This window comes from Pezoporus flaviventris, unplaced genomic scaffold, assembly GCF_033815535.1.
Source record: "Pezoporus flaviventris isolate CSIRO_AGI_PZ_B2104156 unplaced genomic scaffold, CSIRO_AGI_Pfla_v1 ptg000045l, whole genome shotgun sequence".
Taxonomy (NCBI): domain Eukaryota; kingdom Metazoa; phylum Chordata; class Aves; order Psittaciformes; family Psittacidae; genus Pezoporus; species Pezoporus flaviventris.
Window position 1 is genome coordinate 10782407 of NW_026892593.1, and position 24733 is coordinate 10807139.

The window sequence follows — 24733 nt, forward strand, 5'->3', positions numbered from 1 at the left end:
GGAGGCAGGATTGACTTTTTCAGCCCCAGCCCTATACCTAACCCTCAACTACAGCAGCGCTGCCAAAGAGTTCATTCCCTCCGACCCCCCTCGGGCAAAGTAGAAGCTTCATCCCAGCCACCTCCTGTCATTCCAGGTGTGACACCAAGAGCACGCGGGGTCCGGAGCACTTCTCCTTCCCGCTGGGGCAGCGGGGTGAGCCCAGGGACGGTTCGCAGAGCAGGTGTGGTTTATCAGGCATTTGTGTCTCTGCATTCCCAAAGCTTGGATCATGAGACGCAGCAGCAGGGCTTTGGAAACTGGGAGAAGGCTTCCGTGTGGGCCAAGCGGTGCGTGCGGCGGCTGGTCCCACCCGGTCCCTCAGGCTCGTCAGAACACCGATCGCCTTTGCAGGCCGAGGCCGCCGGGCACGCGGTGGAGGGGTACGAGCCCCCCCACCCGCCGGCGGGGTCCGTGTGCGTGCGGGGTGCCCCGCTCCTCGCGCCGGGGGGCAATTCCCCTGAGAACGACCCTCATCCTGCGCTGCCCCGGGCGGCGGCTTTGAAGTGCAGCCCCCGCCCCGAAGGGACGGGACGGGACGAGGTGTAGGGCCCGGCGGCCCCCGCGGGACAGGGAGGGTCTCTCCGGCGAGCGCCGGCCCGGGGCAGGGCTTGAGAGGGGCCGCCGGGGCTGGAAGGGGAGGGCGGACGGAGGCGTCTCCCGGGACAGCCCGGAGCCGGGTCTCTCTGTGTTTCCCCGTAAATAAAGCGCCGGGCCGCGCCCGGCCCTATAAATGCCGCTGCACCGGAGCCGGCTCGCCCTACCCCACGCCGGAGAGCAGGCGCGGGCGCAGGTAGAGCAGTCGGTGGCCGCGGCGGCGCCGTCGGAGCCGCCGGTTCAGGACGCGGACAGCGCTGCGCCCTGGGGTCGGACCGCGCCCCGGGCTGAGGGGCTGCTGGCGGCCGGGTCAACCGGCGGCGCGGGAGGGCCGCCAGGGGGTGCCGGCGCGGGCCCCGCTAGCTGCCCTCCGCCTCAGGCGGGGCCATGGCAGCGGGCGACCGGGCGGCGGAGCCGCTGGCGGAGCTCAGCCACTACGTGGTGGCGCGGCCCATCTACAGCGAGGCGGGCTTCCAGGACGAGAACGAGCGGCACCCGCCGCTGCCGCCGACGCTCCGCGAGCGGGCGCAGGCCGCCTGCAGGTGGGTCCGTCAGGCGCGGGGCGGGATCCGGGGGGTGCCGGGACGCGCGGTGAAGGGGCCAGTCCGCCGGTAGACCCATCTCCGCTTCCCTCAAGTCAAGGCGGACGCAGCTTCCTCCAGCAGACAGCGCTTCTGACACCGATACCTGCCCCATCCCTGCCTGGGAGACACCACCGTGCCTGTCATTGCGGCTTTAAACGTGCATCGCCCCAGCTCGCTGTCAGCTTGGGGCTGTAGGGGGGCTTCCCAGTGCAGCCCTGCGGGGTATGTTCATCGCTTGTTTCCTCGCAGATGTTCGAGAAAAAGGGCCTTTCAGGTTGCCAAGTCCTTCCTGCCCATTCTGGAGTGGCTGCCCAACTACCGGGTGAAGGAGTGGCTGATCAGCGACATCATCTCGGGGGTCAGCACCGGCCTCGTTGCCACCTTACAAGGTAAAGCGCGGCACATCGGCCCCTATGAGGGAGCTGGCTAAACACAGGGGTGTTATGCAGGTGGAATTACAAATCTGAGACTTGTTATTTAATACTAGATATTAGGTACTATTTTGCAATAAATAATTGATGGGTTTAATTTATTCCTGTTTTCTCTTTGCTTGGCTGGAAGATTTAAATTTCCTTTGATGTGGTCTCAAGATGTGTTTAACTTTTTATTCCAAGGCTTTTACTCAAAGACTATTCATTTTGATATTTAAAATTTTAATTACTTTGTGATAAGTCAGATGGGTCATGTGGCATTATTTCTCTTTCTTGGTTATCTCAGCCTGTAGCTCTCCTGCAGCTGCCCACAGAAATCTACTTTTTGGCCCAACCTTGATATCCACTCTCCTTTAAAATCTGGCCTATAAGGTTGCTCGGGTATCTGCAAAAACAGCCCTCAAGGAGGTGGTATTCACACTAAAAAAATGTATAATCTTGATGGACAGTTACAGCACATGTGTTGTAATAATAAGTTTCCCTTATTTCCTTATTCTATTTATTAGGAAAGAATTTGGTGGATGAACAAAGAGAAAAGTGGCAGAAATAAAATAAGTTAGTTAAGGAAGACCTAAAGGGCAGAACCATTTTGTCTGGGGCAGCTGCTAAGTTCCACTGTCAAAGACAAGACTAGCTATAACCCTGACGTGATCCAGGACATTCATTTCTTTCATCCCAGTAGTGTTCTTATACAATTTTTGTCATTTTTCAGGACTGGGGGAGGTTAAGCTAGGTTGTCAACCCTACATTTTCCCTCAATGGAAATCAGGTGTTTGCACAATGACGCAAAGCTTCATATGGGGAACAAAGAAAGGTTACTCATTCCCAACTAGCCACAAGTATTCCCTACTGTCTGTTCCCTTGGAGCATGCTAGGAGGGCACAGACTGGCAAAGTAAAAAAGTTTTACAGAGTTCTCTTCCAGGCAGAGGGTGACCTGAGGAATAAGAAAGTGATTTGTTCAGACCTGTAGAGAGTCTGTGTCAGGCATGGAATATCTCTGCTGAAGGTAGTGCCCCAGTTACAGGAGTCCCTTGCATTTTTAAAATGGACTGGACTACATATGCTTTTCATATGGCTTGTGACAGCTGTTATGCTCTTACTGTAGCCCCCTCATTTGTTGTTTTTTGTTTTGTTTGGTTTTTTTTTTACACTGGGCCTGATTGTCTCACAATTAGATTCCACTTCCAAAACTGATTGCTAAAATAAATACACTGTTTGGTCTCCCACCTATGTATTAATAATAACTAAAAAAAAACAAATTAGTACAAATCTGAATCTAGCTGTATTACAAAAAAAAAAAAAAATCTGAAATTTGAAATGATGCAATATGGGGAAAATTGGTCGAAGTGTTTGCCAAAAAAAGAGGCTTCTGGCATTTTGAGGTCCCTGAAGTCCCTAACTCCCAGCAACTGTATGTTGCTTGTAGTCATCCCAACAGTAACGGTAGTATGACCAGGACTTATATTGTTTTGAACTCTGATGGCTTTTGCAGTATCTTTGAGAAAGAACACTACTCTGCAGTGGGAGCTAACCAGGATATGATACTGAAAGCAACTTGTTTTTTCATTGTTTGTTGGATTTGACAGCTTGCACAGGTATACAAAGGAAGACAATGCTAAAGATCAAAACTGTCAAATTTGTGTGATTTACTTTTGGTATTTGAGTTTATAAGCTGATACTGAGAAAAAAAAAGAGCAGCCTGATTTTCAGAAGGGCTGAACATGCTGAAGCATACTTGTAGTGCAATAATTCAGAGTCTGTGCTTGAAATTTCTGTCTATAACTAGGACACTCACATATCCCTCTTTTCTCTCTAGGGGCTGACCATTCACTCTTGCTACACTGTTCACCCACTTAAACTTCATACCTGAGCCTATGTTTTGAGCTACCTGTACAGGAACATCTTTCAGTAATTACTCATTCAACTACCAGTGTGGGATATGTAATCACTTACCATCACATATTAATAATCACATATGTGCCTGCAACTGATTTACAGACAAAACACATTCTAAATTGTATCTGGACAAAAGGAGTAAACCTTTCTGAAAGTCTATTCTAGACAAGGTAGTAGTTTGTTGAGAGATTTTAAGTCTGACACTCTGATGGTATGCCATTTTAGGTTTGGCATATGCTTTGCTGGCTGCAGTTCCTGTTGGATATGGCCTCTATTCTGCCTTTTTTCCCATCCTGACGTACTTTTTCCTGGGAACATCAAGACACATCTCAGTTGGTAACTGCATGTGTTCAAGTTACAGTGAATTATCTATTACAAAATGTTAATCCTTACTGTGAGCATTCATATTTCCTACAAGAAAACTACTTTCTGAACTGAATTGGCTGTGCTGAATATTGATATTGGTGTGTTTGGGGTACCTAAGGCTTATTTCTTCTCTGTCCAGGCAATCGTGCGTAATAGCTAACTTCAGTTGTGCCCCTGCATGCTTTTTGCTTGCATTTATGCTGAAGTTTAAATCTTGTCTTTGGCTAAACTCTTTGCAAGAAATTACAAGATCAAGGCCTCAGTAGGCAGTGTGAACAGACATTTTGTCTATCAGCTAAAGCTCAAGATGGCTAAAACAGCTCTTTTAGTCTTCTCTACAAGCCTTCCTTGCTGCATCCTTTTTTGATCACTGTGGACAATGTCATCTTCTTGCCTGTCGCGGAGACCCAGAACCTGTGTGTCCACTCCAGCCTCGTTCTAGATCCTCACATCAAGGCTATGGGTAAACCTTGTTGATTCTTTCTGAATACTTTCTGTAAAAGATGGGGTTTGTTTCCTGTTAGTTCTCACATTTAAAACTCATGTTACAGCTTGATCACTGAAGTTTCTTTTTCTTCATTTTAATAAAATAGAGTCTTTCTTTGTTCATATCCACTAAGAATAGATTGTTTTCCTCTCCCAAAGCTTTGGCATGATATTATGGTTTTCATCAATTTTCTTCTCTGCTGCATCAATATTTCTGTATGCTTTCTCCACTTTCTTAGCCTCTTCCTACCCTACCTACCAGCTCACATTTTCCATCCAGGTCTGAGTTGTCATGTCCACTTATGTTGACGTTACTGCTTTCTAGATTATCAAATGCTCATCTATGCTTTTTTCAATACTCTTATTCATGAAGTGTCCCCTAAAGTATCTGCAAAATTAATTTCTCCTTCTTTAAGACATTTCATGACATTTTCTGTATAATTTTAGTAAATAACTAAAACAAATATGATTACTTTTAGATTACGTGTTGCTGACACAGTGATCACTTACTCTGTCTGTATCTTGCCCTAAGTATAGTTTCAGTCATCTTTAGCCATTGTAATACCACACTACTGCCAAAAGATGTGGTCCTACCCCTTGCTGCATGTTCCTGCCACCACCATGGTGTTTGGATTCCTGACCATGTAGCTGTGTGGCAATCTGGACCAGCTGAAAACTAACCATGATTAAAAAAAAACCCAAAGACAAAAAAGAAGAAAAATTAAGTAACTGTTGCTTGTAGCTGGATCACCATCTGTTTTGTCTGGTTGTGGTGCTCATACAAGGGAGATGGTTGGAACATGTTGCCACTTTTGGCCTGGGTACAGACCGAAGTTGGCTTAAGCAAAGCATGAAACTGCACCTGTATGAATAATGAAAGTTATTTAAGGAAGGAATTGTATCCTTCTGTCATGTTTGCAGTGCCTGTGGCTCCTGGCTCCCTAATACTACTAATGTACCCCATTTAAAATATTATATGGATTTTCTGATTTAGAGTTTACTTGTCTAGTCTGATAAATGCTTCTTTTTATTGTATATTAAACTTCAGTGTGTTCTGTTTGTCATTACAGGTCCTTTCCCTGTAGTCAGTTTGATGGTGGGATCTGTTGTATTGAGCATGGCCCCTGATGATAATTTTCTCATAGGCAGTAGTAATGCTACAGGGACTAATGTTACTGGGACACTGATAGACACTGAATCCCGAGATGCACAGAGAGTGCTGATTGCTAGTACACTCACATTTCTGGTTGGAATTTTACAGGTAAAATAGTTGGCTTGAAGACACAAGGTTGATACTGCTTTAATTTTAATGGGAAAACACATCATGGAAATATGTACTAGGGCAGAAAGACATTTTCCTGTAGTAAAACACACAAATGAAGAAAAGTAATCTCAAACTCTGACGAGCTTTTGGGGGACTATTCTTCTTATCATAGAATCATAGAATCATAGAATCATTAGGGTTGGAAGGGACCTTAAGATCATCTAGTTCCAACCCCCCTGCCATGGGCAGGGACACCTCCCACTAAACCATGTCACCCAAGGCCTCATCCAACCTGGTCTTGAACACTGCCAGGGATGGAGCATTCACAACTTCCCTGGGAAACCCATTCCAGTGCCTCACCACCCTAACAGGAAAGTATTTCCTCCTTATATCCAACCTAAACTTCCCCTGTTTCAGTTTTAACCCATTACCCCTTGTCCTATCACTACAGTCTCTAATGAAGAGTCCCTCCCCAGCATCCCTATAGGCCCCCTTCAGATACTGGAAGGCTGCTATGAGGTCTCCACACAGCCTTCTCTTCTCCAGGCTGAACAGCCCCAATTTCCTCAGCCTGTCTTCATATGGGAGGTGCTCCAGTCCCCTGATCATCTTTGTGGCCCTTCTCTGGACTTGTTCCAACAGTTCCATGTCCTTTTTATGTTGAGGACACCAGAACTGCACACAATACTCCAGGTGAGGTCTCACAAGAGCAGAGTAGAGGGGCAGGATCACCTCCTTCGACTTGCTGGTCACGCTCCTTTTAATGCAGCCCAGGATACGGTTGGCTTTCTGGGCTATGAGCGCACACTGAAGCCGGCTCATGTTCATTTTCTTATCAACCAACACCCCCAAGTCCTTCTCCACAGGGTTGCTCTGAATCTCTTCTTTATCCTGGGCATAGTCTGTGGCAGCAGACTGCAGACCAAGGGACCTGCATGAAACTAAGTGCTAATGGTGCCTATCCTGGAGCAGCTGCTCACACGTTTCTTCAGGTCTCCTTTGTTTCCTCAGATGGCAAAATATTAAGCTACACTAGGTGGTAATGGGGGAATATGGTCCTAAGGCTCTGTATCAACAAAACCAACAGAACAAAGTATAAGATGTCACCAAATAAAGGTGTCCCTTTTTGTTGTTTAGCAAGCTGTTATTCTTCATGGTTTTTCCAGGTAATATTTGGAGTCCTTCAGATTGGTTTCATTGTGAGATACCTTGCAGACCCACTCGTTGGGGGATTCACAACTGCAGCTGCTTTTCAAGTGTTTGTGTCACAATTGAAAATAGTCCTAAATGTTTCAACAAAAAACTATAACGGTGTCCTTTCCATAATATATGTAAGTATGTCCTATTAATCTGTTTTGGTTTTATGGCAGAATTTTTATGTGATTATCTTCTGCATCCATTTCGTACAGGAACTGTCCATGTATGTGGTGGTAAGTATAGGGCATTTCCTTAGTTCTCACTGTCACGAAGATCTGCTACTGTTCATTTATAGCTGTGCAGCTCTAAGTAGCTGCTTTTGGTATTTCCCAGACAGAAAGTCAATTGTCATCTTGAAGGTTTTTTCAGACAGAGCAGGTTTTCACATAAAATTTAAATGTAATTATACAGCAAAACAGTTCTTCTTCTCTAGGTTGACACTTCTGGAGACTACTTTCTGTCATTTCTGTCTTATTGTGGAGGACATTCAATCATTTCTTAACACTGTCAGGTCATCTCCCAAACCTGATTGGTCCCAAGCCTCTTTACTCTTAAACCAGCAGGTCATTCTGGTAAAGGGCATCCTTTGCTATTCTACACTGTAGCCATACTCGTGAATACCTAAAGAAGGATGTGGATTCCCACCATGCGGCCAGGTATCTACTGGTTAGTTAAAGTGAGGCTAAATGCTGTCACAACTCCATTTGTTGATCTTAGAGAAAATGATCAAATGGAGAAACATCTTGGCTGGATTACAGAACCACTGAATTCCTGGAGGTCTCGTATTACAGAATAGTTTCCTTCCCCTGCAAAATTACTGAGAGTTTTGTCACTGCCTTCAGCATGAAACTATCCAGGTTCACGGTATTTTAGATCTTCCATAATACTTCATATCAGAATTACAGATTTCTGAAAGAGGTTGTTCTAGGTGAAAAAATGTGCCCATTCAGGCAACCAGACCAGCAAAAAAATACATTAGACATCTAGATTAGCAATAATAGAATGAATAGAACTGCAAACAGCAAAGCAAAGTTTAGGGAAAAAAATGGTTGATTATTTGGGTGGGGGGAAGTATTATGTTATTGGCCTTTTCAGAATTAATGAAAACTTTTTCCTTCAAAACAAGGAAAATCAGATGAGACAAAGTACTAACAGACTTTACAGCAGACCTGTCAGGGTAATGGACTTGTTAATCCAGCAGGTTTTTCTATCTCTATTTTTTATATTTATTGAAGGGTGATACATTTAGTAGAAAGTATTTTTGAAAAGGAATTACATGGTTCTTCCAGCTCCTGCAAGCCTGAGTGGAATGCTGACTTTTTAGGTTAAAGCTCAAAGCTTCTGAGTTCTTGCAGGTAAGTCATCAATGTGTTTGCAGAAGTGTGTGAAGCAAAGAAATTGTGATTTCTGGTGTGCTCAACCAGTGACTTGCTGCACCAGCTTCAGCCAGTTTTGGACTTGCTTCAGAAGTGGTGTTTAACAAACTGCAACACTAAGCATCCAACACTAGCAGAATCCATAACCCCAAGTGAGGAAATTACTGTTCCCCTGTGAATGGAGGCAGCACGAATGATGGTCAGTGAGAATGGGATTCATGGTAAGCAAGAAGTGGCTTCAGTCACACAATGAAAGGCATCTGATTCAGTGTTTCAGGGAGGCTTCTTTTTAGCTTAGAAAACATAGCTGATTAAGCACTTACTTAGATGTTTTATTTCAACACCAAAGTATGGTAGTAGTGGTACTGCTGCTGCAATCCTCCCCTTGCTTTTAAACTGACAGTTCAGTATTTGGGGAGCTAACTAGGATGCAAGAAATCTATTTCTAACCCATTTTCTACCAGATCATTCTGTTAAAGCTGTTTCACTATGCATGGAATGATTAAGTTTTCTTGGAGATGGGGCAAGTGAGAATTACACTGATGCTTAGGAGAATGACAGAGGTGTATTTGTAGTTTTTCTGTAATGATCACTTCATGTTTTCTTTGTACACTTACTTGCAATAAATAGGACCAAGCAAGGGCATAGCAAGGATACAGAAGGGAGCTGCCTATAGCAGCCCAGTTGTGGGAGTCCTCCAGCATGGGACTGAACTCTGCTTAGAGGGTTAATATACGCTAAGGTGAGGATTAGTGACTGCTTTTCTCAAGTATAGGATTCTCCACAGCCTGGCAGGACCCACATATTCATACTCATTCTCTATATGTCAGCAGTGGAAATAGGAAACATGTAATCCACAGACTGTATGTACTAGGCACGCAGTGAACTAGAGTTTTGCTCATGCATCTGCTAGCTGTCTTTTGAGTAATGAAGACCTCCCTTGCTCCCTTGGACAAACTGAAGAAGACATAGATCTTCCCTTCCTTGCTCCAAATAAGGCTAGAGGTAATAAACACAGGTGGGGCTTAACTCTTCTTACTTAGCATTGGTTTCCTAAGAATCAGGAAGCTGAAGCCCCCTGTGTGAAGCCCCCTTTCTTGCATGTAAACTTTTTCAGTTAAATTCACCATTAAATCCATTCACTGATTCTGTAGCACCTTGACAGTATGTCAACACAGGATACCTCAGCCTATCCTTCAGGAGAGGGTTACTCTCCTGAATAAACAAGTAACTTGGCCTCCTCCAAACCCCCATATATCTTGGATCTTTTAGTGAGTAATTTCACATCCTTAAAGGGGACATGGGCAAGTTTTATCTTGTCATTTTTATTTTTCAGACTCTTATTGAAACATTTGAAAAAATTGGGACCACCAACATTGCAGATCTTGTTGCTGGACTCCTCACCATTGTTATCTGCATGGTAGTTAAAGAAATAAACGATCGGTTCAAACACAAGATACCTATACCTATACCAATAGAAGTTATTGTGGTAAGCAAAAGAGCGTAACAAAACATGGTAACAGATAAAATAGATGGGGCTAGCTACAGGAAGACAAGAACCCTTTTTAAGTTTCGAAACTGTTGTTTTATTTTATTACAGACAATAGTAGCCACTGGCATTTCATATGCTGCTGACTTCGAGAAAAAATACAATGCAGGCATTGTTAAGAGCATTCCAAGAGGGTGAGTGCCTTTGTCTTCTCGGAAATAGGTAATATTTTAATTGACTAAAAATGACAGTGGTAAGAGAAAAGATGTAAAAGAGAAATTGAGAACTGTAACCTGAGTTTAGAACTCAGAGCTGGAGATTTCCTGAGTTTTACTTCTGGCTCTGTCGAGTATGCCACCCAAATATGTTGCCTAGCTTTCCTTCATCTGTAAAATGGGCTTAGGAATGTCTACCAGATTTATGAAGTTCATCTGAGAATTAATTGCTTCATAAAGTCAATGTATGACTATGGGAAAATGTGAAAAAAAAAAACCCACCCAAAAGAAACCCAGAAAAAAACAGGATTTTTACTAATGGAATTCTGCATACATTTAGTTTCTGTAGACCCAAGTTATCCCTCCCATTGTGGTTCATATTCATGCTGCTAATATTATCCCAATCTTTCTTGCTACTTCTGTAGTCATAAGAGCAAGGATATTGAGGATTGCACTGGTAGAGACTTTCACTTGAAAGATTCAGAGCACTTCACAGTAGTAACCTTCACATTCCATTTGGTATTCAGGGCTTGATTAATTAAAATTTGAGGAAACACAGTAGGAGATAAAATGCTTTTGAGATCTTCTGAAGAAGTATGTTAACAATAGTATGAAGTGTCATTAACATATTTATGTAATTCATCATACTATTCAATACATCCTTTATTCAATGCTTTAAAAAATGTACTTTTTCACTTTGCTATCATAAGGCCAAATCTCAGTCATGCTGAGAACAATGAGAGCTTTGTTGCTGATTAATAGCATCAGGATTTGGGAGAGCTAGATAAGCGTGTTCTGTATGTCAATGGGCTGTTTCCACCTTTTTATTAACTTGAAACATTACACTTCATATTATAAGCAACCTGTATGCCTCTGCCTCAAACTCCTTGACAATTCTAGTAAGAACAGAATTTGATCAAAGATGATAACACTAATGTATTTTCTAAATACTAGATTTTTGCCTCCTGAACCTCCAGATGTCAGCCTGTTTTCCCAGATGATAGCAGCCTCCTTTTCTATTGCTATTGTTGCTTATGCTATTGCCGTATCTGTGGGGAAAGTATATGCAACCAAGTATGACTACACTATTGATGGAAACCAGGTATGTATAACCAAAAGAGTTTATAGACATACTGAATATAAGTTCTGTTTCATGTAGCCAAATGAAAGAACATTATCCACACACATTTTCCAGGCTAAAGCTGAAGTCTGACAGGATAAATTCTTTCAACTATTGGGAAAAAAAAAGCTGAAATGGCCATATATTAACTGAGAAATTTACCACATAGAGATGAGCCAGATGTGCTGTATCTTAAGTATGGGCTTTTAATGAAATTAATTCCTTTTGCATTGCTTTAGTGACTCAAGTAGCTCTGAAAAGGTAACTAAAGCTAAACACTGCATAGGGGATTTTCTGGTGATGTCAAGTTGACATGGCCAGCTTTAGCAACCTGCTTTCCATTTCCACTTGTGAGGCATATTTTGAGGTGTGCTTCTGGGGTTGAGGGGCAATGTTAAGAAGTTCCTCTGGACAGCTTTATTTAGTCTTAGGCTCTGTGAAGGTTTTGTATCAGTTGAACTTTTCAGTTAGGGCATGATTTTATCCCAACAGAATAAATTGTTATGCTTCTCAGCATAACACCAATTACATCAATATAAATGTACTTCACCTGTATAGCTAAGTCCTGCAGCTTCACAGAAGTAAATGCTTACTGGCATATCCACATCCTTCAATAACTGTCTGCATCAAATGGCTGAATTGCTTTAATCACTGGTTTCTAAAGGCTAGAATGTCACTAGCTGTGCATTCACAAACTCTTAGAGGATTCCCGCAGTTGTTCAGTGTCTTCACCAGGGGTTATGTGACTTGCCCGTGGGTGTGGGAGTGAAAATGTCAGAAAGCTTCCTTGTCCTGCATTTGTGATAATTTTTAATTTTATCATTTGAACAGATGAGAAAATGCACTCACTACAATAAATAGATAAGCTGAGTACTTAGTTTAACGTGTCCTTTATTTTAGTACTAATGGATTATATAAAAATTGATCTTGGAAACACTTTTGCAGTATGTAACACAATATACTTCTGAACACGATGGTCACTTTACAATACACAAAGTTCACATCTGGTAACACTTTGATTTAAAGTTGCCTAAAATCCATTGACTTTCAGTTTAATAAATCTGAAAGAGTAACACGTGTTGCTGGAACTGCTGTTTATGCTGTTCTTTTGAGGAATATGCTGTTCTGCCAGCACTGATGTGCTTCTAAGATATTAATCAAATATTGTAGTAGTAGAATTACTGTCTACAAAAGCAAAGTGCCTTCCTTTCAATACTCTACTATTAATTTTACACATAAAAAAAGTTAAATGCAGACATGAATGATGGACAAATAATTTACTTGAATAGGAGAAGTCAAAATAACATCATAGCAGCAGGTAGTGAAATAATTTTGAAGGAGAGGTCAATACTATTGTCTGCCAGTGTTTTGTCTTCATATATGCATAGACCATTAAGATCTAAGAACAACACTTACAACATTAAGATGTAAGAACAATACTTACAACATTTTCTTGCAGAGCACAGCTGTTTACATAGGAATAGGTCCTTCTGTTAAAGAATATAACTTCAAAATCCTGCTTTTGTATTTGGAGCTTAATGAAAAGCTTACAGGAAATTTCATTTCAGAGAAAAGAAGGGAGAAAGCAAAAAACAAATCTTAAATCGTATGTTTAAAAATTTGCAGTGAGTGAAAAGTTCTTGTGACTCTGTTTGCTTGGTGAAAACAATGTTTCTGTCAATTATATGGGGTTGCAGGCAGCTCCCAAATGCCTCATTTCCCAGCAGAGGAATGGCCCAGATCCCAGGACATAAAGGCCCCAGGGTCCTTGTCACTTGTGCAGAACAACCAGCATCAGTAGATGCCAGCATCTGTGACCCTGGGGCAAATCTATGAGAACACTGCCTGGGACTCAGCGTGAGTTCATTGGGATGTTCAAAGTGAAAAACTTCTGGCTCAATACCCTAGATGTTTTCAGTGAAACTGTTTTATTGCAAAGTTCCTGATTAGTTCTACTAATAATACAATGCTTTGCATTAATGAAAGGCTTGTCTAAACTCAGACTTTTGCACTGATTAAAATTATTTGTTTAGCTGATGATGCTTGGGAATTAAATTTATAGAAGTCCCATTTCTTGATGCAGTTACACCAGTGTAATTGTTAGAAATGTTAGGTTTGATGACATTGATGGAAACAAACTTTAAACGTCTTTATACCAAGATGAGTATGTGCATGCCAGGGAGGGTCTATCAATCAACTTCATTGTATTGGTTCCCAAACACAGGTGGTTACACTGGCACAAGAGGAATTTGTGTAAACATTTAACAGCTATTACTAATCCATACTCTTCTCAATATTACTGTGCTACTACTTTATAAACTACTGTACAAAATACGGTCATTCTCCATTGCAGAATTATCTTAAGGCATCTGTATTTACAGCATCATCCAATTATCTTTCAGGAATTTATTGCTTTTGGGATCAGCAACATTTTTTCAGGTGCCTTTTCTTGTTTTGTTGCAACTACTGCTCTTTCACGGACTGCAGTCCAGGAAAGTACAGGTGGAAAGACTCAGGTAATGACCTCTTCTTACTGGTACTGTGAACAGGTAAATTTAATCTTGTACAAGGCACAGCTTTCATATTGGGTTGAAAGTAGTCCTAAAATGATTGTGTTGCTGGCACGTGGAAAGCCACAGGTATCTTAGCTAGCTGCTTGTGCTCTGGTAATGAATAATTTTTACATGAGGGCAATCAAGTTTTACATGGCATGAATTACATTAGGGGTCAGAAATGCTTCAAGCTTAATTCCCTAGAATTTCATTCCCGGTTAAGGGACTGAATTTGTCACAGTAGGAATTCAGGATGAGGGAGGAAGTCCTCTCACAGCTACCTATGAGATATTTAAGCTCCCATGTGCTGGCCTGAGCAGCCCTACTATTTGCCATTCATCATCTGCCCATGTGCTATCTTTCTCATGTTGAGTAAGCTATGCTGGTTTACAGTACTATAGCTTTGCATTCTTTAACAGAGGCGAGCAACACGTTATCCAGCAGGCCCTTTTCTGGCTGACACACAGACTCTGCTCCTTTCATTTGTCTCTGCAGTGCAACCCTTCCAAGAGCTACTACCTTGCCTGCTGTTGTTTATTCTACCTGCTTAATTGAATTCTGTGTTAGCTGAAGTGTATAATGATGGCCCATGTGTGCCTAAGCACAATGGCAATTTGGCAGGTCTCCTTGTTCCTAAAGAAATGTAATGTGAAACTACTCGTGCATTTTCCTGTGTAATCGTAGAAACAGAAGATAGAGTCTTAATAAGTTAATTTCCTATAAACACTCTGTTCCTCGCAGGTTGCTGGTATAATCTCAGCTGGGATTGTTTTGATTGCCATTGTTGCCCTGGGAAAATTGCTAGAGCCCTTACAAAAGGTACCGTAACTGTCCTCTGCAGTACAGTCACCAGCACCAATCAGGCACCCAAATGCTCAACTTTGATGGGCAGGATTAATAGCCCTGTTTAAACTATGGTGACTGACACCAGACAAGGCTCTGGTTTAGAGTGTTGAGTGCTATCTTAATATTCATCTCTGCTTCTGAATAACACTTTTTCATCATTTTTTCCTCACAGTCTGTGTTGGCAGCTGTAGTCATAGCTAACTTGAAAGGAATGTTCATGCAGGTGTTTGACGTTCCTCGTCTGTGGAGACAGAATAAAGTGGATGCTGTAAGTAACCTATTTTTTCCTTTTTTCCTGAATGTTGTCTGGTTTTCTTTTTGCCTTTTAATACCATCCAAACTTCTCTTTACTACCACATACACAGAATTTTTGTAGAGTTCACATCAAGTAAAAATTCCCCAGTTTAGAGTTCTGCTTATCTTTTTTATTCCATATACTTCACAGTAAGGGTTCCAATCAGGGTATTACTGTGCAGTGATGACTACTTCATAGCAATTACCATAGTTTACAGCACTCTTGTGTTGACATGGCTTGGAAATCACAATAAAGATGGCTTGTTGACACCTTCACCATTCTGCTTTTATCTTTTGCACAGTTTAAATGGGTCAGAAAAGCTGACCTTTTCTTAATTCATGCACATATATTTATGTTGTTACCACACTAGCATCCCATTTGCCTGGATAATCTCAGGTAGTCCTCAGAAAATATGATTTCTTGTTGTCGCAAGACTAACCCAAGCTAGAATGTGGATTCATTTGGCATGATAAGGGATATATAAACAGGATTTTCTCACAAACCATTACACTTGCTCACATCCAACTGTGTTTTCTGTGGAATAGACTTTGAGTGTGGCTGTTAGGGCAGGAAAAGATTGCATGGAAAGTAATTTCCCCATGCAGCACTTACTGTGCTTAGTTTTACAGTCATTGGGCAGTACCTGTCTCAGGTATATTTGAACAGTTTTAGTCAATCATTTAGTAGTTTTCTCCATAGGTAAAAGATCCCACTGACTGCAGTGAGAAGTGCAGGCACTCAGATTTCTGAAAGATTGGGTCCACTGGGTGTTCTGCCTGGGCAGTGACGTAGGAAGGAACTGAGGAGCCCACTTCAGCTGTTCTGCCTGAATATTCAGTGGAGACCTTAGAGAGTGCCGTCAACCTGTTAACATGAAATACCCCTTTTTGCAACAGTTTGATTCTCTCATAGCACTGAGGAGCTCCCTTTCCTCTCTATGTGTCTGCAGATGGGGCATCTTACAGTATTTTACATCTTGGGAAAGTAAATTTTTTCCCATTTCTAATGAAAGATTAACAAAGACCGCCACCATTAAAAAGAAGAAAGTACAATGGTTACCTGCATCTCCTTTAATTTCACTGAAGTAACTGCGTCCTTGAGAACTGTTGGGAATTCTTTTGTATGGAAGTTAGCTACTTGCCAGTGTGCTATGATCATCTCCATAGTTACATTTTTCTGCTACTCATATTGTCTGGTCTAGTGATTCTTCAGTGTGGCCAGGAGTTATATATTACAATTAAGAGACTTTAAATTTGTTACTTCCTCTCCAGGTGATCTGGGTTTTCACATGTGTAGCATCCATCATTCTGGGACTTGATTTGGGATTACTTGCTGGCCTTTTGTTTGGATTGCTGACAGTTGTGCTGAGAGTTCAGTTGTAAGTAACATAGGATCAGAAATAATCGTTGTTGTTATACCATGAAAAAGGAAGACAATATGCTGAAAAGCAAGATGATTCGTAGCACAAAATCTGCTTGGGCTTACAGAAATTGTGAAATCTGTTCTTTAGAATAAAACACTGTCTGTGTGCTGTCACTTAATTACACTGATAAAAGAGAAGCTACATTATTTTATCATTATTTTTTCTATATCATGGTGGGTACTTTGGTGTTACTTAGCCATACGTTATTTATGCACCCACATAATTGAGTTCTAGAAAGGACAGGAATATTCCAGATCAAATACAAAAAGATGTATGAAGGGCTTCTGTAATTAATTGATCATGATAGTAACTCTTAGTATGTAACACTAGAACAGTATGTTGCATATACCAATAGCCTTTTCACTTATACTGCTTATACAATACTGAGTGTATGCCTGTGAAAGGAAAAGAAAGCATGAGAATATGAGAAAAAATTGTTCTTGTGGCTGATGTGTTGCTGCTCAAAGAACACATGGTAGTGGAATGGTGAGAAAAGATGGCTTTGCAGAATCTTGTTTGGCCATCATGTTACTTTTCATTGATCTTTTCTCTGAAAATGCAATATAACTCCTTTCCTTCAGTCCAGAGAGTATGGTTACCAGCAATACCAAAGGACAGTTGCACTGTCAGCAAATGCATAAAAATAAAGCCTTGCAGGAGTTGCCACATGATAGTAGATTATAAAAAATGGAATTTGAAGAGCCTCAAAACCCCCAAAATTCCCAAATTCAACACAGATATGTGAAATTAACATTGAAAGGAGGGTGAGGCTTTACAAACTTCAAAACAATTTGCTTGAGCTGTTAAAAATATGTATGGAGACTGCAAAATATTTTGATTTGTTATCAACTGAAGTAAAAAATTAAAAGGGCTGGACAAAAAGTTGTAAGGTGAAAAGAATGTAAATGTCTTGTTTCAGTTGATTTGAAACAAAAAGGGATCAGTTTTTTCAGAGTAAAAAAAAAAAAGTTTTTTTCATTCAAACCAAACTAATCTGCTTTTAAAGCATTTTTCTGGTTTGGGAAACAAATGGAACAAGTTCTTCATTCAGCTCTACATAAAAATGGTGCAGCAAGTAGGCTAAGACCATAGTACCTTGTCTTTGAAAAGGACCATTCACTACAAATCAGAAAAAGACAGTGTCACAAAGCAGATAAAACACTTTTGCAATGAGACTTAGTCTGACAGAAGGCAGCAGACTACAAGAGTCTAAGACAGTTTGTATGCAGCACTGCATTCAATCCTGTGAATGCCTAAGCACGATGTTTACCTTCACTGTCTTTTCTTTTTGTTCCTGTTAGTCCTTCATGGGGTGGCTTTGGAAACATTCCTGGCACAGACATCTACAAGAAGGTCAAGGACTACAAAAATGTAAGTCATTGCTGAGTTGTCTCCCTTCAGTCTACAAGCCACTGTAAGACAAAGTTGTGCATGTTGTGGACAACTTGAATTTGGAAGTGGAGTGCTCAAAGAGAACAAGTTTCAGGACTGAATTCTGGATCCAGACGGTTGGTTCATATCGCATGCTGGGGCTGTAAGCTTCTGAAAACTACATCACCTCAATTATCAGCAAAGATATGCCATTATTTTGTGAATTAGATATGTAGTTGAATTTTTGAAACACTTGAACTGCTTCTTATTAGCCAAAATATGGTTGTTGCTGCTTAACCTTATATTCTTCGGCATCAGGTTATAGAACCAGAAGGTGTGAAGATTCTCAGGTTCTCAAGTCCAATTTTTTATGCTAACATTGATGGACTGAAAAGCAGCCTCAAATCCACAGTAAGTGATAATGTGATGGATTTGGATGCTTCTTAAATGTCTTTGGGATTTCCTCAGAATTTTATCTAGGTAAAGTTAAATAATTCTGATACTTTTTCTGTAGGTGGGATTTGATGCAGTCAAGGTATATAATAAGAGACTCAAAGCACTGAGGAAGATACAAAAGCTAATCAAGAAGGGGAAATTAAAGGCTACTAAGGTAAGCTGGTTTTAGTTTCTATTATTTCTGAAATGATTACTGTTAGAGCTTATTACTTGAGCTTTAATTATGAGTTCCTCTGTACTCATCTCTAAAATAAAGATGGAAAAGTGTGACTTACTATGGTAGGAAGTCTAGGATTGCAGAAGACTTAGCAGAGCAGGACACCTATTGCCAAAGACCCCACAGGTCCAGGCAGCTCTGACAGTCATAGTGTTAACAGGAGTGGAAGCAAGAGATTCCCTGATCTTACCTCTACCCCTCACCACCTCAGATTGTCTTTGTGCAGTAAAAATGCTGTCTTTTTCATGGGTACATGTTCCTGTTATCCAGCTTTTGATGCCCAGGTAAACGTATCAGTTTGGCCAGTAGACATAGCCTTCCATATCCTCCTTAAAAGCAGCAGCCACTGCGGTATCACAGGTTTCACTCTCCAGCAGCAGTTCCTATCTGAATTCCCCACCTGGGACTTGAAACTGCTTGATTTTATAGAGTCCTCTGTGCACTGTTACACTTCCCTGTTCTTCGATGGGGTCATCAATACCTGGTCTGCTGGGCACCTGGGACCTTCAAGACTGGAAAGGGAGTCCTTTCAGCATTGGTGGCCAGCAATCTTGAGGCTGGTACGAAGGAAAAGAAGAAATCTGTTTGGCTTTTTTACTTGGTTCACAGGACCTTCATGGTCTGAGAATGAGGGGAAGGATGAATACGTGACGTGCTTAGTCACAGGGAATGGCTGCTTGCCTTATAAAGTGGTGATAGTTATGCTAACCACATTACCAGGGGTCGGAAGCAGGGGGTACTGGTCATAAATATCCATCTTGCTCATTCCTGAAATGGAAGGTATCCCACGGAAGTATTTCCTGTAACTCCAAAACTTTTTCCATGGTTAAATACTATATTCCATATATTGTCTGTGCATTAGAATGGCATCATCAGTGAGCCTGGTGTTAATAATGAAGCTTTTGAGACTGATGAGGAACCTGAAGACAACCAAGATCTTCAAGTTCCCACCAAAGAAGTAGAGATCCAGGTGGATTGGAATTCAGAACTCCCAGTCAAAGTAAACATCCCTAAGGTGCCCATCCACAGTATCATTCTTGATTTTGGAGCAGTAACCTTCTTGGATATTGTGGCTGTGAGATCAATAAAAACGGTAAGGGCAACTTTTTTTCTGGGGTTCCATGAAAATGAAACTAGTCATTAGTATGTAAATCAAGAGCTGAAGTTAATTTCTGGGGTTTTAGAAGTCTGTTGTTGAAAAATACCTTCAAAACTCATACAGCAAGATGCAGAATATTGGTGTGTGCCTATTTTACATGGGGAAAAAAATTAAAATGCATTAAAAGGACAATATGAAGGTTGCATAGTCAAGTAATCTAAAATTAAAACTGCAAAATGTGGTCCCCTTGTATGCATATGTTATGAAATATTTTAGTGATGTATTTTCTTTCCACATGCCTCCTGCTTTAAGCTGGGCACAGGATGATGCTCACTCAACACAGAGGTAGTAAAAATTTCATCCTACCATCACTTTTTGGTCTTTAACCACAAGATTTATTTATTCATTCAATATTATTTAAATTATGACGGAAGGAAGAACGATTCATTTCTTTATAGGGTTTTCTGTGGCTAATATCAGAGCACTTCATCAACATTCATTAATTCATCTTCAAACACCACACTATGTAAGGAGATAATGTTCCGAGTTTAGGGAAGGGTAAATGAGGTGAAGAGATTAAGGCCAAGTATTTCCAGTAATTTTTGGTGTCCTGTTGCAAGTATGTAGGACCAGATTGTTCAGTCTTTAGTCTTTTGTGATAGTTTGTAAGTTCAGATTGGATGTTTTCACTAACTTCATTTTGCAATTGTGACTGCTTAACCTATCTATAGACCAGACCTTAGATTACCAAGACTCTAGTTTATCAATGAACAAAAGGGGATGGAATAAGCAATCACCTCTGAAAACACTGTTCTAAGAGACTGACCTGCCACCAAGGAGCCAGGGGTAGAATCCAGTGTCCCACTTTTTAACTACCTGAAATACAAGAATGCTGTGTACCTTGCTTCAGCCTTCTGCCTAGTTTTGATTCAGTTCCAGCTTTTGAGACAAACAAGATATGGGGTCCACAGACATGATTCTTTCCATATGCATCTTTTTCATCCAAGAACAGGTCCATCTGGCGCATCACACGAGGAAAAAATCTGTGCAGACAAGTTTGCATGTGCCAATGAAAGATTGTATCATATCACAGATACAGGGGGGAAATAAAGCTTGCTCAGGCCCACATGGTTCTTACATGATTATTCATATTATGAAAATGGAATGAGAACCTTAATAGGCAGTAATGGTATGCATGTGTAAAATTGATAGTTCCACTTACGCAGTTAAAAATAGGAAACTTCAGCAACTTAACTACTGATCTTTAAGCAAAGTATAGCAGTTCCTTATTTACCATGAACAGGCAAAACATACAATTTGGAATGAAGACACTCAGAAACAAATGAAGTGTGTGTTTGTGTGCCTGTACAGTACTTACACAGACATATATACATGTATGTATTTTCTCCTTACAGACTTTGTCCCTGTTGTAAACTTTTTCCTTTCTTTTTTTTTTTTTTTAGATAATTCGGGAGTTTGAGAGAATTGATGTGAGGGTGTACTTTGCTTCATATCAAGGTAAACATCCAAGTATTTCTACTACCATTTGTGCAGAGAATAAAGTGAGGATGAGAAGGGATGAGACAGGATCTCTACATGTGTCTGTGGGAGCATTTGTTCTAATAAAAATGTGGATTATGACGCTGATAAACATGATGGGCTGTGGTGGCACACAAAGAATGGTGGGGTTTAAAGGAAATATGAAAAGTAAAAGTCAAGACAAAACTATGATTATTTGGCTGTACTTTCGATTTCTGATAGCTGCAACCATGTATTTTGACATTTATTTCTTAAATTACTTCAAATTGTATTAATCTGTTAGGACTTTCTTTTATTCAGACAACCTTATATCTCAACTGGAACGGAGTGCCTTCTTTGATGACACTGTCAGGAAAGACATATTCTTCTTGACTGTCCATGATGCTGTGCTCTATATAAGGAATCAAATGACATACAGTGAAAACCAGGATCCTATATTTGAAAAGGTATGCAGTAGTACATTTCCCTTCCGTCATTCATTCTTGCAATTTCCATTATAGCAAGGCATGACTGAAAATTAGCCATAAAGCTGTAGTAAAAAAAAAAGTGGGAGTCTAGTAAATTGGACAGCTTCTCTAGTATGTGAATATTTTTCAAAAGAAGGGTCTGTCAACCTCAGGACCTTGTTAGTGGAAAGAACACGAGAAACAGGACATATGGAGAACACTTCATCCTAAGACACATTTTATATTTTCTGAAAACTGGCAGCTGAAGAACTGCCTTAGCTGGAGCTTTGAGCCATTTGCCACAGATGGAGTTTTATCAATGTGTCTGTCATACCCCTTCTGGAATCCCTTTACATATTTTAGCTTGACACTATCCTGTATAGATGGGTTCTGTAATTTTAAATGTGTTATATGACAAATATTTCCTGTTTGTTTTAAGCCTGTTGGATTTCTGTATTGTTAGCTGCAATGAATAATCATTCCCTGCTTTCTTTTCCACGCTGTTAATAATTTCATATACCTCTGATCAAAGCTGAAGAGTCCCATTCTGCTCGGTGTGAGTGTGAATGGAAGCTGTTCCTCACTAGTGTTCATGCCTACTGCCCTTCTCTGTGCATTTCCTAGTTACATTCTGTGTTTTAAGATACTTAACAGTAATAAATCAGTTTCAATGATACAGGCAACACATAGCTCATCATGTTTCTTAATTTCTTTCTGTCAAGATTTCACTCATGCAGGAGTCTAAACAGTCCATAGAATTCACAGAAACAAGCCGGCCTGATGATGAACTTGATGTTCAGGAAGAGGTATGCACTTTAGAACTGAATGTGTCTATTACTTATATAATACTGCTGGCTTCACCCCTTTGTTTGTAGCACTGAGTCATGCTGTGAGACTATGACAGATGAACAGAGCCCTTAACAGTTTTTATCTCCATAAATAAATAACCTCTCTCAGTACATGAATGTCAGCACTTAGTGGAAGAAGTCTTGAGATATAGTAGGTTATATGTGCACAAGCATCTCCACTGTCATTTTAGGACTACTTCTGCCTTACCCAGGCTTACACATAGATAAGCATGAGTTAGGTCCCTAAAAGAAGACTTGGTAAGGCTTGAGGCTTCTGAGTCCAAAATTATGGTCAACTTCTCCCCTTCATTTCTTTTTTTAACACAACAGACACTTTCTTGCGCAATCTGAACATTTTACAGGAAGCTGCAGCAAAGCAGTGTACTGAACATAACTACCATGCAACAACATTCAACAATACCATTAAAGCAATACCAGGGTATTTTGTATTTACAGGTTGCTGCCAGAAAAGAAAGTAGCACTTACTGCTAAAGTAACAGCCAATAAAATAGCACAATCCACTTACTCAGAAAAGGGAGATTGAGCTAAATGCCCTTTTATAGCTTGAGGTGATACATCAATACCTTAGAACATTCCATGATTACAATCTGTCCCTCCTATACTGCTACTGTGATACTAGTCAGAACACTATTCTTTATTCCTGATCTGAAATGGGGCAGCACCCTGTGCTTGGCCTCTCTGATCCAGCAGCAGAAATGTTGTGATCCTTCTCTTGGTGATGCTCCAGCAAAATGCTGCAGCATGGTTGCTGTATGTGTGGGATGTAGAGGTTCCTGGAAGGAAGATGGTAAGAGGAGGCTGTGACTGAGTAGAGGTTCTCAGCATCACCTTGCATTGTAGTTTCTACTACAGCATGAAGTCCCATAGGAAATGTAATCTTGGAAAGCAGATTGGTAAGAGGAGAAACAGACCCTAAGCAAAAGCCTTCCAAACTTCATCAGGGCTTGGTCACTTAATTGGGATACTTGGTATCCCTGATTCACCCCTTCCTCTTTTGATTGGTACAAATATTGCAAGAGACGCAAATATTATTATCACTAACATGGGGAAACGCACTTTCCACTCCTCTGTAAGTCACAGTGCAGAAAAGAATGAAGGGCTAAAAAAGCTAGAAAGACACCATGATTCTGAACAGAAGCATTTGAGAATGGAAGGCCAAAGAGACTTTAATTCTGATTTCTATTAATGGGATTCATTACATGTTCGTATTACTGTCATTAAATAAGAAACCAGGCAAAAAACTTCCAATCCAAGGCCAAAGAGTGTTCTGAGAGGTTTCTGTCCTCCACCTTTATAGCCATATTTTGAAGGTGAGAGCTAGTAACCTTCAGACTTGCAGCTCCCTGGCTGAACTGTCCAAAGCAGACACAAGTCAGAGAGCACCTGCCCCAGAATAGTTAACTTTCTCTGCACTTTCTCTGAGGCCACAGTGAACTTGGTTAATTTTTAGTTGGCATATACACAAGCATTTCATTTTCCAAGTGGTGTGTACTCAGCACTAACCATGGCCTGTTTCTTTCCACCTTTTCAAAACCATTTCACTAGGCTATGCGCAGACTTGCTTCATGAAGATGGGCTGCTGGTATTGTCCTACCTGTGAACTCACAGTATTTATCCGCCAGTACTATATAAGCATTTTCTGCAATGAAACCAATCTTTGCACTTCAAGAAAAATCTGATTGTTTGTGTGAATGATACAGATCTCTAGAAAACTCTGAATTTTAGCTCACATTATCCTGGAAATATTCTGGACCTTGATTCAGCAAGCACTTTCCCATATGATGTATTGATGAAAAAAAATGAGAAGACCATTACAAAAGATGTACTCAGTTTTGCGACTATTCAGACAGAAGGTGCATTACAGTGTTTATCAGTGTGAACAGGATGAAAAAACTGCTTTGTGGTCTACCCAGGAGAATTGAAAGGACCAAAATCTTTGGATGGCAAGCTTTTTGTTCTGTATTTGTACCACACCTAATGAGAAAGCAGGAATTCTAGCTGGCCAAGGCTTTGGATTCTTGAACATTAGTGTGAGCATACCTACTGACAAGTCTTGATAATGTTTTCTGAGCAATTCCTTAAGTTGCTGCAGGCTGTTTGATAGCTGAAATGGGCAACAGATGAAACAGTCACAAAAACAGAAAACAACATTGAACTACTATAAAACTTTAAATAGGATTAAGTAACCTTTGAATACAGGTTCATTAGTTCTGTATTAGTCCCATTATAGAAAAATTTGCACTACTATTAATGATCATCCCTAAAACAAAGTATACACAGAAGATTATTTTGGTTATGTATCTTTCATTAAGAGGCAGATCACGACATAAATTAAGGAAACCCTTAGTCCCCAAGTACTTAATGGAATCTGTAGAACAGGCTGCTACTGAGTGCAAGTGAGAAAGTCAAAACATGACCGAGTATAGAAGTTTGTGGGTCTATTTTTAAATGGAATAGAGGATTTTATTTAGTTTAATAGTTATATTTTTATATAGCATATTTTTTCTTTTAATCGTCTACATTAAACTGCTGCTGTTCTTTTACATTTCACGGTCCAT

The 24733-nt window shown here is 40.7% G+C and overlaps 1 protein-coding gene across 1 annotated transcript; it reads left to right on the forward strand.

Moving 5' to 3' along the window:
• The first annotated feature begins 722 nt into the window (after positions 1–722).
• Positions 723–24423, forward strand: SLC26A4 (solute carrier family 26 member 4). Its single transcript, XM_061467434.1, has 20 exons — positions 723–1178; positions 1470–1609; positions 3775–3885; positions 5472–5662; positions 6832–6996; positions 9575–9727; positions 9839–9921; positions 10897–11044; positions 13465–13578; positions 14356–14433; positions 14633–14728; positions 16027–16133; positions 17480–17549; positions 17868–17960; positions 18064–18159; positions 19085–19315; positions 20785–20839; positions 21161–21306; positions 22029–22112; positions 23721–24423. The coding sequence occupies exons 1-20, from the start codon at positions 1024–1026 to the stop codon at positions 23742–23744; spliced, it is 2340 nt and encodes a 779-aa protein (XP_061323418.1). The 5' UTR covers positions 723–1023; the 3' UTR covers positions 23745–24423.
• The last annotated feature ends 310 nt before the right edge of the window (positions 24424–24733 follow it).

Bases quoted from the DNA above. Each gene is read 5' to 3' on its own strand.
- SLC26A4 (XM_061467434.1), top strand. From the start codon at position 1,024: ATGGCAGCGGGCGACCGGGCGGCGGAGCCGCTGGCGGAGCTCAGCCAC. The intron at 14,434-14,632 runs GTACCGTAACTG...TTTTCCTCACAG, and splicing joins TGCTAGAGCCCTTACAAAAG to TCTGTGTTGGCAGCTGTAGT. The intron at 16,134-17,479 runs GTAAGTAACATA...TGTTCCTGTTAG, and splicing joins GTTGTGCTGAGAGTTCAGTT to TCCTTCATGGGGTGGCTTTG.